This window comes from Pseudorca crassidens, chromosome 14 (genome assembly GCF_039906515.1).
Source record: "Pseudorca crassidens isolate mPseCra1 chromosome 14, mPseCra1.hap1, whole genome shotgun sequence".
NCBI classification, from domain to species: Eukaryota; Metazoa; Chordata; class Mammalia; order Artiodactyla; family Delphinidae; genus Pseudorca; species Pseudorca crassidens.
In genome coordinates, this window is record NC_090309.1 from 28,882,687 (window position 1) to 28,902,743 (window position 20,057).

Genomic DNA, 20,057 nt, shown 5'->3' on the forward strand with positions numbered 1-20,057 from the left:
ACTCATACCTTACTTAAGAAGTCCTCAGAGGGACTTCCCTGGTGGCACAATGGTTAAGAATCCGCCTGCCAACACAGGAGACACGGGTTCAAGCCCTGATCCAGGAAGATCCCACATGCCGCAGAGCAACAAAGCCCATGCACCACAACTACTGAGCCTGCGCTCTGGAGTCCACAAGTTGCAACTACTGAGTCCGTGTGCCACAACTAATGAAGCCCACGCACCTGGAGCCATCCCAACAAGAAGCCTGCGCAGTGCAACAAAGAGCAGCCCCCACTCGCCGCAACTAGAGAAAGGCCGTGCACAGCAACAAAGACCCAACACAGCCAAAAATAAATAAATAAAAATAAATAAATTTATTTTAAAATTCCATATTTAAAAATAAAAAAAAAGAAGTCCTTAGAGAAATCCAAAGACAACAGGGGGAACAAAAACAAGGTCACCAGAGGAAATTTTAGCCTTTGACACCTACAGCTATAGCAAACAATAAACACAAAATCACCTCTAACCAGATAAACTTATAAAACTTCACATTAAAGGTCTATTTACTTCAGTTCCTTTCATATCATATTCATTCAGTACATGCCTGGCTTTCAACAAAAAAAATTACAAGACATACAAGACATAAAACTAGTTTGAAGACACAAAGCAAGCATCAGAACCAGAATCAGATAAGGCAGACATATTCGAGTTTCAGTTTGTAAAGATGAAGACGTTTTGGAGATGGATGGTAGTGAAGATTACAAAACAGTGTGAATGTACTTAATGCCACATAAAAATGGCTAAAATGGAGAAATTCCCTGGTGGTCCAGTGGTTAGGACTCAGTGCTTTCACTGCTGGGGCCATGGCTTCAACCCCTGGTAGAGGAATTCAGATCCTGCAAGCCACGCAGCGCAGCCAAAATAAATAATTTTTTTAAAAGGTTAAAATGGTAACTTTTATGTTATATATATTTTACTGCAATTTTTAAAAAAAGAAAAAGAAATCAAGTTGGAAAAAAAGAAATGAGCTACCAAACCATGAAAACACATGGGAGGAAACTTAAATGCATATTGCTAAGTGAAGGAAGCCATTCTAAAAAGGCTACATAGGGACTTCCCTGGTAGTGGAAGAAGTGGTTAAGTGGTTAAGTGGTTAAGAATCCGCCTGCCAATGCAGGGACACAGGTTTAAGCCCTGGTCTGGGAAGATCCCACATGCCGCAGAGCAACTAAGCCTGTGTGCCACAACTACTGAGCCTGCACTCTACAGCCTGCGAGCTACAACTACTGAGCCTGCGTGCACAATTACTGAAGCCCATGCACCTAGAGCCCATGCTCCGCAATAAGAGAAGCCACCTCAATGAGAAGCTCGCACACCACAACAAAGAGTAGCCCCCACTCACCGCAAGCAGAGAAAAAGCCCACGCGCAGCAACAAAGACCCAACACAGTCAAAAATAAATAAATTTATTTTTAAAATAAATAAAAAATAAAAAGGCTACATACTGTATGATTCTGACTACATGACTTTCTGGAAAAAGCAAAACTGTGGATACAGTAAAAATATCAGCAGCTGCCAGGGTTTCAGAGGAAGAAAGGGAGGGATAAACAGGTAGAGCACACGGATTTTTTTAGGCAGTGAAACTGTTCTGTGTGATACTGTAATAGTGGATATATGTCATTATACATTTGTCAAAACCCACAGAATGTACAAAAAGTGGACTCTGATAAAAACATGCACTTCAATTAATAATGTATCAATATCAGCTTACCGATTGTAACAAATGTGCCACCCAATACAAGATGCTAATAATAGAGAAAACAGGGGAGGAAAAAGAGGTACATGAGAATTCTGTACTTTCTGCTAAACATAAATCTGCTCCCAAAAAAGTCTATTAATTAAAATGAAAAAAAAATGATAGCTACCTGTGACAAGACCAACAAGGAAATATAAGATGTGAATACTCTATAAACAAACTACATCTATGGATATTATAGAACACTCCAGCCTAGGGTAGCAGAATACACCTCAGCATACATGGAACAACTCCAGAACAGACCATATGTTAGGCCATAAAACAAGCCTCAAATTTTTTTTTTAATTTTATTTTATTGAAGTATAAGTGATTTACAATGTTGTGTTAATTTCTGCTGTACAGCACAGTGACTCAATTATACACATAAGTCTCAAATTTTTTAAATAACTGAAATCATGGAAAGTATATTCTCCAACCAAAATGGAATGAAATTAGAAATCAATAACAGAAGGAAATTGAGGAAATTAACAAATACGTGGAAATCAAGCAACAGACTCCTAAATAACCAATGGGTCAAAAAAAGAAATCACAAAGAGAATTTTCAAACATTTTGAGATAGACAACAGGCAGAAAACAACCCAAATGTCCATCAATTGATGAATGGATAAAAAAATGTAGTATATCCATACAATGGAATATTATTAAGTCATAAAAAAGAATGAAAAATTGATGTTATATACATGGATGTTTCCTAAAAACATTATGCTAAGTGAAAGAGTCCAGTCATAAGACCACATATTGGAATTCACTGGTGATCCAGTGGTTAGGACTCGGTGCTCTCATTGCCAAGGCCCTGGGTTCGATCACTGCTGGGGGAACTAAGATCCTGAAAGCTGTGTGGCATGCACTACATGTTATATGATTCCATTTATATTAAAGGCCCAGAATAGGCAAATCTAAAGAGAGAGAAAGTAGATTAATGGTTGCTTAGCGGAATGGAAGCTAGAGGGGTGATAGCTAAAGTATAAAGTTTCTTTTTGAGGTAATGAAAAAATTGTTCTAAAATTGTGGTGATGGCTGCACGTATCTATTAATTTACTGAAACCACTGAATTGTGCATTAAAATTCATGTATGGTATGTATGTATGGTATTTGAATTATATCTCAACAAAACTGTTAAAAATGTTTTTAAATAAGCCAGGTAAGCATTCAGCACATTAAGTAAAATTAAATAAAATATATCTAGGGAAATAGTAAAAGATGAGAACTGAAATTAATGAATTAAATGATGAAAAGCAATAGAATTAAACTTAAATCTAAGAGCTGTTTCCTTGGATGAAAACAATTAACAAGACAAATCCATAGCTAGTCAGATCAAGAGAAGAATAAAACATAATCATATAAAATCTGGAATGAGAAATGGAAATAACCACAGATGCAGTAGAAAAAAATAAAGAATACTATAATTAACCAGAAACCCTTGCTGAAATGATTTTCTAGAAAAATCATAAATTACAAAATTAACCCAAGAAAAGTGAGAGAGTATATACAGATTATAACCCTGAAAGGAATCCAGAGGCACAGTAGTTTCACAAGTGATTATTTTTCAAACATGCAAGAAAATTTTACATTATTTAAACTGTTCCAAGACACAGAAAAATAAAAATCTTCCCAGTACCTTGCAGAAAAACGGCATAATTCTGATTCCAAATTTGACAAAGAAAGGTCAAGAAAACATTTTTAAAAAAACTTAAACCATTATCATTTATCAAATATCTACAAATAAAATCCAGCACTTCCTTAAGAGAAAAATAAGCAATAACTGATAGTTTTTATCCTATGAGCACAAGAAAGGATTAATACTAAGAATAAAATCTGTATCAACAGGTCAAAAAAGATTAAGAATTGTACAGTGTAGATAAATTTGGAGATGGGGAGCAGGAAGGTGTAGGGGTTCAGGCCTGTGTTCTCTCCTTCTATGAAATGGTAACCTGTTGATAGGAGAATGCTGAACATTGGGTGAAATCTAGAGGAAAAGAGTGAAAAAGCAGGGCTTCCCTGGTGGCGCAGTGGTTGAGAGTCCGCCTGCCGATGCAGGGGACACGGGTTCATGCCCTGGTCTGGGAAGATCCCACATGCCGCAGAGCGGCTAGGCCCGTGAGCCATGGCCGCTGAGCCTGCGCGTCCAGAGCCTGTGCTCCGCAACGGGAGAGGCCACAACAGTGAGAGGCCCGCGTACCGCAAAAAAAAAAAAAAAGAGTGAGGGGCTTCCCTGGTGGCGCAGTGCTTGGGAGTCTGCCTGCCGATGCAGGGGACGTGGGTTCTTGCCCCGGTCCGGGAAGATCCCACATGCCGCGGAGTGGCTGGGCCCGTGAGCCATGGCCGCTGAGCCTGCGCGTCCGGAGCCTGTGCTCCGCAATGGGAGAGGCCACAACGGTGAGAGGCCCATGTACCGCAAAAAAAAGAGTGAAAAAGCAGAAGCTGAAGGAGGAAACATAAAAAGATTTCCAAGCACTGTTGATGACCCATTTAAAAGTTGGAGACCAGACTTCCCTGGTGGTGCAGTGGTTAAGAATCTGCCTGCCAATGCAGGGGACGCGGGTTCGATCCCTGGTCCAGGAAGATCCCACATGCCATGGAGCAACTAAACTCATGCACCACAACTACTGAGCCTACATGCTGCAACTACTGAAGCCCATGCACTCTAGGGCCTGCGTGCCACAACCACTGAGCCCGTGTGCTGCAACTACTGAAGCACGCACGCCTAGAACCCAGTGCTCCACAACAAGAGAAGCCACCGCAATGAGAAGCCCTCTCACTGCAATGAAGAGTAGCCCCCACTCGCCGCAACTAGAGAAAGCTCGCACACAGCAATGAAGACCTAATGCAGCCAAAAAAAAAAAAAAAAAAGTTGGAGTCCAAGTGGTCAAAAGGTACAAACTTCCAGTTATAAGATGAATAAGTACTAGGGATGCAATGCACAACATGATAAATATAATTAACACTGCTGTATGTTATATACGAAAATTGTTAAGAGTAAATCCTAAGAGTTCTCAACACCAGAAAAAAATTTTTTTTCTATTTCTTTAATTTTCTAGCTATATGAGATGACTTATTGTGATAACCATTTCATGATGTATATAAGTCAAATCATTATGCTGTATATCTTAAACTAATACAGTGCTTTATGTCAATTATATTCAATAAAACTGGAAGAAAAGTAAATAAACAATAAAACTAAAAGAAAAAAAAAGTTGAAGACCAAGAATTTCTACGATACCAATCCACAGAATTGAATTATTTTCCCTAGCACAGTTCAGAAATTTAGGTTTAGGAGTTACAAGTAGAGGTGTTTGAAATGGTCCATGTTGAATGGTCTGCAGGACCAGCATAAGACCAATACAGCAAGGGCTCACTTCCCTGAACTCAAAAAAACTTGGTTGTAAGGCGGGTCATATTTTGCATTGAACTTAAAACAGTTCCACGCCTTAGCTCAGTTTCATTAATAGGACTTGCAAACTTAATCAACACCTTACAGATCACCACTAGAACATCCTAATTGCCTACTAAGAGAGATACATGAGAGTGAATCAAATATTACAATTTTGTCATTTAACTTGAGACTAGACTGAATGAAATTAATGTTTCCTATCATTTGGTGTCTTCCTTTGAATACACTGAATTAAATACTACACAACAAACTCATCTTCAAAAATTTTATAGTTCAGGGCTTCCCTGGTGGTGCAGTGGTTAAGAATCTGCCTGCCAATACAAGGCACACGGGTTCCAGCCTTGGCCCGGGAAGATCCCACATGCCGCAGAGCAACTAAGCCCATGTGCCGCAACTACTGAGCCTGCACGCCTAGAGCCTGTGCTCCGCAAAAAGAGAAGCTACCGTGGGCTTCCCTGGTGGCGCAGTGGTTGGGAGTCCGCCTGCCGCTGCGGGGGGCGCAGAGTTCGTGCCCCGGTCCGGGAGGATCCTGCGTGCCGCGGAGCGGCTGGGACCGTTGGCCATGGCCGCTGGGCCTGCGCGTTCGGAGCCCGTGCTCCGCCCCCGCTCACCGCAACTAGAGAAAGACCACGTACAGCAACGAAGACCCAACACAGCCAAAAATAAATTAATTTAAAAGAAATGTTATAGGGGCTTCCCTGGTGGCGCAGTAGTTGAGAGTCCGCCTGCCAATGTAAGGGACACGGGTTCGTGCCCCGGTCTGGGAAGATCCCACATGCCGCGGAGCGGCTGGGCCCGTGAGCCATGGCCGCTGAGCCTGCGCTCCGCAACAGGAGAGGCAAAAAAAAAAAAGAAAAAAAAGAAATGTTATAATAAATTTCTAGCAAGAAATATATTAAAGTTTCTCCTTTAAACATTTTCCAACTTACACCAGTAAATCTTAATATGTTAGTGAACAAAAAATTATTTTAATACTCTTTATATCATCTTAGAACTACCTTTAATACAGCACATCACCCACAACTTCATATACCCTCCAAGGTAAATAGGACAATATCTGATTTCTCTCAAAAACAGAAACAAAACACCTCTATGGAAAAAGCACTCTGGGCTCTAAGAAGCAATATCTTCTATTACACATAGATAGATCACTGTTAGACAGGATAATAATTTTTTCACACTAGCTGTAATAAGCGGTAAAGTGGTTTAATTAAAATCTTCTCGGAATATTAAATTTATACATTAATAGTTATTCAAACAAGAAGTCATAGAACAAAATTAAAGTTAGGAGACCTCATCCACAAGTGTGGCTTTAATTATGGTCCATATGTAGATAACTTACAACTTGACATGTCCAGCCCAGACCCCTCCTCTGATCTCTAAAACCAAACCCATAATCTTAACACCCATCCCAACCATCCCATCACCCCACCCCATGGCCACCACCCCTACCATAAACCTGGCCATATTTCAACCATTTATCCAATAACCTGACACCTTCTTGCCCTAGTGTTCCACATCTAATCCACTATTAGTGTAAAAATAATGTAAAATTAGTGTATCAGTGTGATTACTTTACCTCTTAAATATCTCTTGAATCAGTCTACGTTTTACTATATCCACCAACACTTCCTTATTCCAAAATACCATCATCATCATTTGCCTGGCAATACTGCAATGACCTCCTAATTAGCATCCCTGACTTATTATTGCAGCTCCCCACCCCACCCTGCTGTCAAAGCTGTTCTCTACTGTGCTACAAAGTGATCTTTCTGAAACACAAATTTTATCCTATACCCCTTTGTTTAAAACATTTTCAATGACTTCCCAGGATAAAGCTTCCAAATCCCTTGCACAGCACACAAAGCCTTGAAGTCTCTGCTCAACCCATATTGGCTTTTGGTTCCTTGACAATGCCACACTCTCTCTTACCGACAGTACCTTTCTATGTGCCTTTCCCTCAGCTGCAAAGCTCCTTCCTTTTCACTTCACCTAGTTGACTGTAACCTGTCTTCAGATCTCAGCTTGTCATAGCTTCCTCAGAGAAGCTTTCCCCAGCTTCACTGGCAAGATGAGATTCCCTTATTGAATGTTTTCAAAGCATGTTACCACATATCAATTTTACTTTTATTTTTGTGACCCAACTGAATTTTGTCTGCCTCCCTCTTTAGACTGCGTACGCTAGAAAAGCAGAGACAACAAATGTTTGGGTTCACCAAGGTTCCACAGCACCCAGCACAATGTGTGGCCCATGAAGAATGCTCAATGATATATGTTCAGTGAACTCAGCACCAATTGGAACATTTACCAGGCAAAACAACAACTATTACTCTTTAATGATCAACAGTCTACAGCATCAATGTCCAGCAGAACTTTCTGTAGTGATGAAATTATTCTGTATCTGCACTGTCCAATTACATAGCCACTAGTCAAGTGTGACTACTGAGCATTGTTCGTACAACAGAAGCACTGAATTTTTAACTTTATTTAATTTTAACAAATTAAGATGTAAGGAGCCACACGCTGCTATGACTACTGTATTGAACGGCACAGGCCTATATAGTCTTTCTTCTGTCTTTTCAATTGTTGTACCTTGTTGTTTTACTCTGCACAGTTGACATCTTGTCTAAGGAGCAGTCCTAGACAATAAACCTTAGGTTTCTTTTTGTCCCCACAAGGTACCTTTCACAGAATAGAAATTTCATAAATGTCTGATGACTAGATATCTGAATCGTATAGCAAACCTTTCCTTTGTCGCTGAAAAGGAATCAATTAAATGCAGTTATTTTCAAAATGATCTTCAGGAGGCAACCATAAAATCAGCTCTTTCTAGTTTTCCAGACAGTTGGGAGCTGCAACTTAAGCCTCCTGCGTTTCTAAGCCCCTCCTACCGGCTGGGGACCCCTTTATTGCTACAAACGAGAGGTCAGAGAAGCACAGTTGGCAAGAAGCCTCTAGAGACTAACTACTCAAAGGGTGCACAGAATCCACTCTGCTCCCTCAAGGGCAGTCCCGCCCTTCAGGCAAACTAATCTCCTAATTGTCTCCCCAACAAGATAGTCCCTGGGCAACCACTGTCTCCACTCCTACAACGCCCTTTTCCCCTCCCTCAGGGTATAAAGCCCACCTCCTCCCCAGAGCGTTTCTTAACCACCATATTGGCTCCTCTGAACATCTGGAGTAATTTTAAAAGCCCAGGGGAGAGAGGGAGGGTGGGGAGGTAACAAGAGAGATCTTTGCCTTGAAAGAACAGGAGACTTGGAGTAGTCGGCCAGAAGCCTGGGCAAGAGTCGGGGCCTAGGAGACGAAATGGCCCTACAAGCCTTTAAAAGCACGCGTACTATTCGTCAGGCACCATGACAGTCAGAGAGCAAGAGGAAGCCCGCAAGGGAGAGCAGGCAAAGCGCTCAGGATCCACCCTGCCCGACCACGGCCCATACCCCTCCCCGACCCGGTTCACCTTCCTCAGGCTAGTCAGCTCGCCCTCCGAGCAGCGGTGCCTCGGGAGCGACGGCTGAGGCAAAGTCCGGCCGGGGTGCGCCTGCAGCCAGGCCTTGGCCTCCTCATCCTCCTCGTCGTCCGTACTCTCCCGACGCTGGCTCTCGTAGTTAAAATCCGCGTCCGGCTTCCGCCCCTCCTCTTCCTCCATCTCCTCCGCCATCACCACGTCGTACTCGTCCAAGTTCTCCGCCGCCTCCTCCTCCTCCTCGAGCTCTCCTGGCCACGGTATGTCCTCTAGCTCCATATTGGCGTCTAGCTCCAGGAAGCTGAAGAGGAGGAGGGGGAGGGGGGAGGGAAGGGAGGGGAAGAGAGCCTACTGGCGGTTGTGGCCGCGCGCAGGCGCGGAGACCGCCGACGCCTCGCGCCGGCGCCGCGCGGACTGGTCGGGGCAGGGAGTGCGCGCTCTTGTTGCTAAGGGTGCCCCGCGGGGACAGCGGGAAGTTCAGAGGGGCGGAGCTGCTGACAGGCGACGCCGACGCCTCGCCCCTCTCACGCGATGGGATCTTGCTCACAGTACTGTAAGCTCACAATGAACCCGGACTGGGCTTCTGTCGGAAGAGGGGAGAATTCAGTCCTCGGCTGGGCCGGGCCAAAATTGAATTTTGCCCCTGCACAGAGGGACGATCAGACCCTCGGACAAACCCAAAATAATCAAACCTAAAAATTATAAATTTTTAAAGGTTGAGTGCCTAATGTATGACAGGCTGTATCATGGGCACTTGAACCTAACAGTGGAAAAGTGTCAGAGGCAGTAGAGGGTTAAGTAAGAACAGGGCTCTGGTATCAGAAAGATGGGACTGAATCCAAACATGGCCACTTAACAGCAGTGAGACTAAGCCTCTATGAAATGAGGTAATAGGCCCTCGCATAGGATGGTTGTGATAGTTAAGGGAGATAACCAATATGAAGGACTTAGTGGTAGGTATTATTTGTTGATTATTGTACAGTAACATTAAATGCTTACAGTTCTGTGAGACAAGTATTATTACCATTTTGTATTTGAAGACTCTAAGCCTCAGAAAAATAACTTGCCCAATGTCTCTTACCTCGTAAGGGGCTGGCAATGCCATCCCAGGCCTTCTGTAAGTCCAGTAGTTGCCCTTGCCCAGACCTATCAGCTAAAAAAGGACAAAAGAGCAAATATTTATACTGATAGTACCTACATTTGGGGGTTAGTCAATGATTTCAAAATGCTTTAAAAACAAAGATTTCCTTATCACTTAAGAAGCCCTATGAAATGAATGGCAAATTAAAGAATCTTGAGATCCTTTGCTATTATCTAAGGAGATAGCCACAATTAAAGTGGAGTCCAGCAAAAAATTCTTCACGGTATTACCCACAAAAGCAGAGATAAATTGGCAACCAACATTGGTGGCATAAATTAGGGGTATTGCCAAGGATGTAGGTCCTATCTGCCAATGACTCAATCCTGGCAAAACTATAAAGCTAGAATATGGACTGGAGCCCAAAGCCTCAGTGCTCCTTTGAACACCTCGAAATGAACTGAGTACATACAAATACAATTCTTTTTATGGTAGATTGAAGATGTTCCCTGCTGGAGAGCTATGGCTGTAATGGTGGGGAAAAAATTGCTTGGTTTTATATTTCTGACTTGAGAAATTCCAATGTACCTCTCCAGTAACAGGGTCACACATTTCACTGACACTATCATTAAGTAATTCTGTAAAGCTTTACCATTTACTTAGAAACTCCACTGTCCTTATCATCTACAAATGTCAGGAAAAATAAAGGGAACTAACAGAATTATAAAACTAATTATCAAAGCTCTCAGAAACCCTCAGACTTCCAAGACCCAAAGAACTTCTGTTTACCTTGATAGCAATAACATGAACCATTCTAGGATATACATATCTCCTTCTGAGTTAATAATAGGCTGCCTCATGTATTTGGGAATTACTTCCAGTACTAGATTCTACCTTGATGCAAGCTGATATGACTAATTACTGCAGGGAGCCCACACAATAACTACTGCTTTATGAACAATAGGTAGGAGCTGCATTTCCAAAGCACCCACCTAAGCAAACTTTGCATGACCTCAAAGCTGGAGATTTGATCTTTCTGAAAAAAACATCAGAAGAAAACTTCCCATGAACCTCGTTGGAAAAGACTTATTAGGCACTGCTAACAACTGACTCAGCAGTAAAATTCCAAGGCATTGATCTTGGGTTCACGTTTCCCAGCTAAAAATACATGCATCATTTTTGCCTGACTACTGGACGTCCATTCCTTTGGAAGACTGAAGATCCTTGGGAATTCTCCAGAAGCTGCTGATTATAGAAATGGACAGCTTGACCCATGACAACAGAAAAAGATTAACTTTCTGATTCTTCAGCATCCTTTACCCTACCACTAATCTTGCCTATTATTGTACTTTAACAACTAACAAAATGATTTCTCAGTATGATCTCCCTTATCTTCATCCTGTTACGTTTGACTCCTGTGCTCTTCTGCTGCTTAAGAAAAAGAAGCCTCGTGGTGTATTTTTCTCAAACCATAACTACTGCTCTTAATTAAACTGACTATTGACAAAATTCAGTAGCTGCACTTTTAAACACTTCATAATGTAGATTTTCATCTATAGGTCTCTTCTGGTTCTTAAGCTTTTCTCACGTGATTAATCCCAAACTTCAATCTTATAAAAATTGGACCTTGATCCACACCTCAACAAAATGTTTCTCTGAGAGTATCACAACCGTATCAGAAAAACCTAGCCCTTCAGGAATAGCAACTAATATTGGGGCTATCCTTGCTCCAATAGTCAGTTTGTTCTTTTCAGAAACACTACAGCCCACTTTGCAAAAACCTATTTTACTTAAACAAGAAATCTGCCCATCTTGAGGACAAAATACTGGCTTGCTCCTGATATACTTAATAATACTTATACTCCCAGTATAGTCTGTACCCCGCTAGAGTACTACTTCTTACATAAACATAAGGCTTACACCCTCCTACTAACTTACCCTGTATATTGAATCTAATTGTTAGAGGTTTTCAGGAGCTTAAAATTACCACTCCTCCAGTGGCTCATATTTCTCTGAGAGCAGTACCCACAAACCAAGAAAATGAGGTAAGCACAGACTCACAGGCTACTTGGGAGAACACCCAGGAGGGATAACTGACTTTCTCTGCATATGTACTGTGAATGAAATTCAGTCCCACAACAAAAGTAACACAACTGAAAAAGACGCTCCAAACTCTTTTCTCTGACTTTAGCAAACATTATAAATATCACAACTTCTGCTTTAGAAGCTCAACCAATTAAATTTGAGTTCATTAGCCAGAGTTTTCATGAACAATCACATAGGCATTGATTTCCATTTAGCTAGCCACAGGGGAGTTTGTGTTTAGCAATACTTATTGCTCCATCTGTATCCTTCAGGATAGTAGAACATGAGTAGGATAAAAGATGATAAAACCACCTGGCTTTCTAAAACAGACCCAGCTGGATTATTCTGGGGTATTTTTTCATTGCAGGGTTTTATAATCTGGGCCCCTGGCTTCCAGACTTAATGCAAAGGTGAATAATCATTTTGTTTCTGGTAATTGTTTTTTTGGCAGTTGGTCACTGTACCCTGTCCAGAGTCCTAAATGTTACTACACAGTCATTGTCATGGCGTATGATTCAACAACTTATCCTACAGCTGGAGGACAAGGAAAGATTAACCCTAGTCCCACTACAGTCCATTCTCTGAGTCAGCAGGATCCCAGCAATAGTAAAAAAAAAAAAAAAAATCTGAATATCATGGATTAACATTCCATGGCCTAACTTTGCCTTTGACCAAAAGTGTTTGGGTTGGGGGACTAAGAAAATAAACCTCTGGCATCTGGAAACTGGCCTGACACTAAGAACTAAGCCTCAGTGTTGCTAGGAGCTGGCCTGGCAGTCAGAGCTATGCCATAATATTTTCCTATTGAGCATAAGCAATCTCATAGAACACCAGCATCACACAAGGTCACTCTGTGACTGTGATGAATGGAGACAAAAAACAAGACCGCTTCATAGTCTTGTCTAAGCACAGAGACAGTGTTACTGTGCAAACCATAAACATACTAAACATCTCCCTCTTCCAACTAATTTGAGGGACTGCTGCTTCTTTTTCAGTTATAGCTCTAGCATCACTCTGTTCTTCCTTCTTCTAGATAAGGTTCATTAAGATACTCAATCATAGAATTATCCCCCCTGATATCATCCAACTCAGTAAAGCCCTGCTTCTCTGAACCTTCCTCAAAATCACTTAACACAAGCCCAAATTCTGTTAAGTCCTAACAACATCCTCTTACTGAGATACTCCACAATTTCCCATTATGTGTGTTCTCCCTTGTTGCAACAAATAATAAATCCAACTTTGCTTAACTATGGGAATATTCCCAGTGATGTTCCCTGGCTGGAGAGCATTGACATATTAAACTAAAGGAACTATGTAAGTTCTATGCTAGTTTTAAATTTACTGTGAGTGGAGTGCATTCTCAGTTACTAGAATTCTGGTTTCTGCTCTGAAGCACAGTACCTCCTGATCAAAGATTGATTGCTTTGTAGGTTCAAGGCACGTGCTAGGAAGTAGGAATGCCATCTCCAGGCACCAATCTTTCTATGTCTAAGCAAGCGCCCCTGTTGATATTTCCTTCTAGCAGTAGTAGTAGCTGGTGTTAAAGATGGCGCTGCCACAAGAAGACAGGACAGGAGCTGAGGATCCTTTTTCCCTGAGAGCACGGAGAAACCTGGCCATCCACTATAGTAAGATTAAACCCAAGCCTCATCATTCAGACTCTTCCTATTCCCTGGGTTCTCCAAACTGTTTCCCTGCTGTTATCTCTTTGGAGAGTTCAGCTTTTGCCCAAATCAGGATTCAGGCCTTCCTGTTTCTCTAGGAAGGAAGAAACTGGGCAAGGATGCACTCAATGCAGGAACAGAAAGCTTTAGTCACTGAAAGAGAGTGGTGATTCTGAGCACACTGTGCTTGGAGACATCAAAAACCACACACACATACACTTTTACCACACATACACTTTTACCACCCATAATACATTGTAGTGGCTCCAGCTCTGGCAAAGAGTGCTGTACAAATGTTGTTTACAGATTTATTTATTTATTTATTTTTGGCCGTGTTGGGTCTTCATTGCTGTGCTCGGGCTTTCTCTAGTTGTGGCGAGCGGCGGCTACTCTTTGTTGTGGCGCGTGGGCTTCTCATTGCAGTGGCTTCTTTTGTTGCAGAGCATGGGCTCTAGGCACGTGGGCTCAGTAGTTGTGGCTCGTGGGCTCTAGAGCATAGACTTCAGTAGTTGTGGTGCATGGGTTTAGTTGCTCCACGGTATGTGGGATCTTCCCAGACCAGGGCTCGACCCCGTGTCCCCTGCATTGGCAGGCAGATTCTTAACCACTTAACCCTGTTTATAGATTAAGTACATAGGTACATCAATGAATAATAAGTTTACCTTGCCTACTGCCTGAGATTATGGCAAAGGGTCCTAGCTAAAAACGTTAAGCATAAATTAGGTACTGATACTGCACTCAGAAAAAAAAATTACTATTATTTGTGATAGCCATCTATTGAAGCAGAGGCCCAAAGGATGGGAAAAGACAGGTGGAGAACTATGGGGAGGATGAGACCTACCCATACACCTTGAACAGACGGTCTGACAGCTGAGACTTACAGTGCATGTTCCTGGTTATCACTTCCTATAGCAGGACTACACCTAAATGAGTGCATAAAAAGTTGAAGTTTGCCAATTCAAAATGGTATAGATTCCCATACCACATATCTAATGTGCCCACAGAACTGAGAGGCTGATCAGACTACACCTGCCCACTCATGGGGCATGCCCACTCCTTCATCTAGGAGCCAGGAGGCAGTGAAACAGGGGTAAGGGCATCACGCCCTCCATTCCTCCTCCCACATCCATTGTCGTTGCCTCACCCTCCTCCACTTCCTTTCTTCTTCCCCGTCTCCTTTTCTGGATAAACAGAGATGAGGAAAGCAAAAAGCTATCTATTAGGAAGGAAAGAAATCTTAATTGGGTTTTTGAAGTTCAAATGTAGAGCAAAAGGCAGATTTCAGTAAAAAATGAAGGATCTGATTCACTAAAACCATAAAACACGAGATCACATGCAAACAACTACAAGGTCTTTGCATTTTCTGTCCCCTCAGATACCCCCTATTGCTCACTCTTTTACTTTATTAAGGTTTCTGATCAAACATCAGAGGTCTTCTCTGATCACCTGGTCTAAGATGGCATCCCTATCCCCACCTCCTCCTTCATTCTCTAACCCATCACTCTGCTTTATTTTTCTTCATACATTTATCATTAGCTGACATTGTATATGTTTGTTTATTTTCTATTTCTACCCACTAGAATATAAACTTCATGAAAGCAGAGACCCTATCTTTTTCACAACTTTAACACCTGGAATTATACCTGCTATATAGTTGCCCTCAATATTTGTCCAGTGAATGAATAAATGAATGCTATTTTGGTAATCCTCTCACAAAAGGAATTTAAAAGGAGCAAGAGGCATTCTCACCCATTCTACCATAGATGTCTGGAAAATCAGATGTGAGGGCTTCCAGACTTTGGTGGTGAGGCCCAGAGATGCCCAAGGCAGCTTTCATACCCACTGAAGACCACAAGGCCTATCAGGCAATAGCAGAAGCAATTATAGAGTCTAGTGGAGGAATTAGTGCTCCAGAGATGAACAACCTAGGAGAAACTACAACCATGCCCAGATGAGGCCAGTGTGACCATGGGAGAAGCTGTCCACTGCTGGAGTGGCAACAATGCCACCCATCACATGACAGCTAGCTAGGCTTCTTGGGAAAGTCATGAATGACAGACTGACAACTTCCAGAAAAATCTGGAGGCAGGGCTGATACTCATCTGATGTGCACAGGTACAGCCATATTGGCTGTTAAAATATTGAGGTATTTCCATATTCATTGGTAATTAGCCAATGCCTCAAGCATCCTTCCCGTCTCCACTCCCATTACTTTCTGGTACCCCAGACCTACCTCCCTAGGATAGAAAAACTAAAGGGTTAATGCCTGTTATAGCTTGAGCCTCTGGTTTGATTGGCCTATGCCCTTGCCATTCCAGTTGTTAATTATTTTAATATCACCACTACCTGGGGGCAAGGGGGAAATGAGGCACTATTTGAAGAAAGAACAGAACCAATGAATTGGGAGATTACTATTAACTTGGGACTTATCTGAAGCCAGAGGCTGGTGAAGTTTTAGTTTGGAAAAACATTATGAATCTCCAGCTTGCCAGAGCTGTGCTAAGGGAAATCCATGGAAAAAGTCTCCGACGACCTTTGAGCCAGAACATGTGAAGCATGTGGGCCCTGTATGGCAGTGACAGGAGTCATTAAACTGAGCCTACTGCCTGTAAAAGATGAAACTCTGGGCTACTTCAAATTGCAGGGTCAGCTGGCTTTCTCCTATCAAAAGATTCACTTTTCAAACTGAAGCCTTTAAAGGTTCAGGCTTTTGTTTTTAAATGGGAAAAGAGTGTACATAGGCAAATTACCCCAGATAGTCAGGTTACAACAGAGCTAATCAAGTTACATCCCTCTTTATCTACCTGTCAGGCCTGAGGCTGTGCCTTGTCACCTTGGCATCTCTGGGTCAGCCCCAAGTCTCCAATGGCATTTACTCAACAAATATTTATTGACCAACTACTAAATGCCAGTCACTTTGCCAGATACTAGAGCAACAGAGACTGAATGACACTTTCTCTGCCTTCAGAAGAGTTACAATCTATGGGGCGACGTAGCCAGACTTGACCCTTAGAAATCAATGTCCAGTCTTGCTTGTATCTCATTTCCAAAGCATCACTGGACTCCACCATGGTGATATTTTTCATGAAGCCAGTAATAAAATTATGAATTGAGGAACTTCAGTAATCCTTGTAATAGAGTTAACCATAATATACTGTATAATTGAAATTTTGAGAGGGTAGATTTTATGTGGTTCTTACCACAATATTTTTTTAAAGTCATTTTAATTGCCATTGCTCTCTATAGTGTATGAACCAAGCCTGGGACTGGTCAATATGGCAGAGCTCTCATTGAGTCCTTCTGCTGTGATTGCATACTGTGACTTTCTCCAAAGATGACTCTTCAAGAATGTATAAAGTTAGGTATAAGTGAGGAAGTAATTAGATCTATCAGCTGGTGGCAAGCTATCCCAATGTCTACATCTGAAATGTTTAAGCCTGTCCAGCAGCTTTCACATTCCAAGCGAACAGTCTGAAAGACAAACTGGTGTCACATGGGTCTGAGCTTTTTAGAGAACAAACTGGAGTCATCCTTCAACTACAGCACCCTTTAAACAAATGGTTGCATCCTTGAGTTATACAAATATGTCCCTATATCTTTTCACCCATTGTCCTTAGAAATCAAAACATATGATGTTGTGGAGGAGAGCCCTGGTAGAAAAAAGGAGATCCCCTAAGGAAGTTACAACAGTACTTCAGATGATGATTGAAAGAACGGAGGAGAGGAGAGAACAGATGCAAAAGCTATGTAGGGAGTGACATCAGTAGTACCTGGTGACTGGATGTGGGGAAGAGAGGTGGAAAGGAAAGAGTAAAGCTAAATCCCAGGTTTTGGTTTGGGCAACTGAGTTGATGATAGAAATATAGAAGTAGAAAGATGCAGCTCTGAAGGGAAAAGTCATGTGTTTAATTATGAGCATTGAGTTTTAGTTGCCTGAGAGATACCCAGGAAGGAAGTTCAGTTAGCAGCTATATATACAGATCTAGGACTCAGGAAAGAGGGAGGTGTAGGTTGCTGACAATGAGCATATATGTGTTAGAGGAAGTCATAACTCAGTACATGTGCCAAGGATGGAACCCTGAATAATACACACATCCCAAAAGAGGAAGAGGTGAACACAGACTAAGAAAGAACTACCAGAGGGATAGGAAGAAAACACAAAAAGAGTGGTATCATATAATACAGGAACTCAAAGAGTTTCAAGGTGGGAGAAGCCAACAGTATCAAATGCTGCAGAAAGATAAAATAAGGACTGAAAAGTGTCTATTGAATTTGGCATTAAGAAATTTATTGGTAACCTGCATAAGAAATTATTTTGATGAGATAGTAAGAGGAAACTAGTCCAGCAGTTGAGAAATGATTGGGGGTGAGGAAGGTGAGACATTGAGTATAGAAAGAAGGAAGTTGCCCATGAAAAGAAAGGAAATTGATTAGGTAGTAGCCAGGGCAGGAAAGGAACTATTGGGATTTTTTAATATTGCTATGCTGAGAAGACTGACCCAAAGGAAAGAAAGACATTGAAGCTAGAACACAAAAAGGAAATTGATAAAAGCAGAGAGAATTTTGGGTGATTCAGGTGGAGGAATTACCCTCAGACAAGAGAAGTATGTGGCTTTCTCATAAAGCAGAAGAAAGATACGTGCCAATAAATATCATTTACTCAGGAGAGTGGGGCAATAAGTTTATTGAATTCATGTTTCCTGGTTTTTATTCATGTTAACCAAAGTGTGATCCACAGACAACCTTCATCAGAATTACCTGAGGTATATATTTTATGAAGAATCCCAGCTCCCATCATGCAGAGAATAAGATTCAGGGAGTCTGGATTGGTGCTCAGGATCTGATCTTTAAACTATCACACATACCACCCCCAGGTAATGCTGATGCACGGTCATGGTAGAGAATCACTCCTTCCTTTTCTCAAGGACAATATTCCCCACCCACTATAGAAAGCCATCCTTCTCCCTGCCACCCAGCAGCCAGGGAATAGACATGTGACCTAGATTCACACATTTGGTTGCTCTCATCTGTGCCTTTGACTCTTAAGGGGGTAAGGCAGAAACAGTTCAGAACTTTACTACTCGAAGTATAGTCTGGGGACCAGTAGCATCACCCAGAGCTTGTTAGAAATGCAGAATCTCAGACCCCATCCAGACCTACTGAATCTGCATTTTAACAAGAGACCCAAGCGATTCGTAGGCACATTAAAGTTTGAAGAGCACTGGTTTAGAAGTAGTAGTAGTGAAGTCGAGAGTTCAGCAGTAGCAACAACCAATGGAACAAGCAGAGATATCCTCACCAACTTGTTCTTCTGGCATGACCTTAGTAATGGGTTCTACTCCCCCACCTTCCTTGGTTCATGCCTTTCTTGGTCAGCTATTCACACAATGCTGTGTAACAAACAAACACAAAATCTTAGTGACCTATAATAAAAAACACTGTTTCTTGCTTGTGTACCAAATAGTTGCCTGGGGATATCTGTGTCGTCAGTGAATGACTTGGCTGAGGTGACTTTTCTCCACAAATTTTTCATTATTCTGGGACAGGTTACCCAATGCATGCTCCTTCTATGACAGAGGAAGGAAGCTCTCAGAGGTAAGTGGAAACACCAATCCTTCTTAAGGCCGCAGGCATTCCTCCCACACTTCATTGGCCAAAGCAAATCACATGGGCCCATCCAACTTCATGCTTCTCCCATGGAGGCTGATGGAGGAGAAGTAATAAATATTTACTGAATGATAAACCTAACATATGATACCACCCCTTTTCTAAGCCTGGCTTCCAGCTTTCCCACTGGTTCTAGGACCCCTGCAAAATCCCTCCAGGAGGTTCCTTTTCTGCTGCAGCTAGCCAGAGCCAGCTTCTGTTGCCTGAAACCAAAAACCCTCACTGACTGATCCACAGGAGGAAGTCTAAGCCAAATGGGGGAGAAGGTGGAGTCCCAGGATGCAGCTGTCAGACTTGGAGAAGAAGCGCTTGGAGACTAAGTGCACACGATGGTGAGATGGCATGAACGGGTGAGTGGAGAAATAGGAGGTTTTGACTGGAGACCAAGTTATTGGTGTTTAGAATGTCCAGGGTGTGGCTACAGGAGTTTAAAAGGCCTCAGGTGTGGCTACAGGAGTGAGTTCCTAAAACAGTTCTCCTTATGCACTTACTAAAACCCCCTAGGATGGAGACAAAAGCTGAATTAGAGAGAAGGTGGGCCAGATGCCACATTCTCCCTGCACACTAACCAGATGAGTGACAAGGAGGACAATATGGACATCAAAGGGACGGGGGAAGGGAAATCTATGGTTTTCTGAGTGCCAGGCACTATGATGGGTATTTTACAATCATCACCTCCTCTAATCTTCACAACAATTTGCCAAAGCATTTTACAGATGAGGAATCCAAGGTCAATAAGTTAAATAATTTGCCCAACATAACCCAGCTAGTAAGAGTGGGTGATGTATGGTTCCAAGCCCAGTCTGACTACACAGTCTATGCCCCTTCCTGTTTAACCATGTGGTGTAGAAGCATCCAGTGGGGCAGCAGGAGCAAGCACAGCCCAACTCCTAGTCCAGTTGTAAGTGG

General features: G+C 42.2%; 1 protein-coding gene and 1 long non-coding RNA gene across 11 annotated transcripts in view; one reads left to right on the forward strand and one right to left on the reverse strand.

Moving 5' to 3' along the window:
- ALMS1 (ALMS1 centrosome and basal body associated protein) overlaps positions 1-8,994 on the reverse strand; it is a 230,113-nt gene extending 221,119 nt beyond the window's left edge. For 5 of the 10 annotated variants that reach the window (XM_067704699.1, XM_067704703.1, XM_067704700.1 and 2 more), the window contains exon 1: positions 8,649-8,992. In XM_067704699.1, the coding sequence (XP_067560800.1) occupies positions 8,649-8,933 (285 nt within the window). In that variant the 5' untranslated portion in view covers positions 8,934-8,992. Of the gene's footprint in view, positions 1-8,648 lie in introns of all 10 variants that reach the window. The other 5 variants (XR_010934429.1, XR_010934428.1, XR_010934430.1 and 2 more) reach the window with 2 other exon arrangements.
- LOC137206099 (uncharacterized) lies at positions 8,831-19,490 on the forward strand. Its single transcript, XR_010934431.1, has 3 exons — positions 8,831-8,914; positions 19,028-19,076; positions 19,386-19,490. It is a non-coding gene; the product is annotated as an uncharacterized lncRNA (long non-coding RNA).
- Positions 19,491-20,057: the final 567 nt, after the last annotated feature.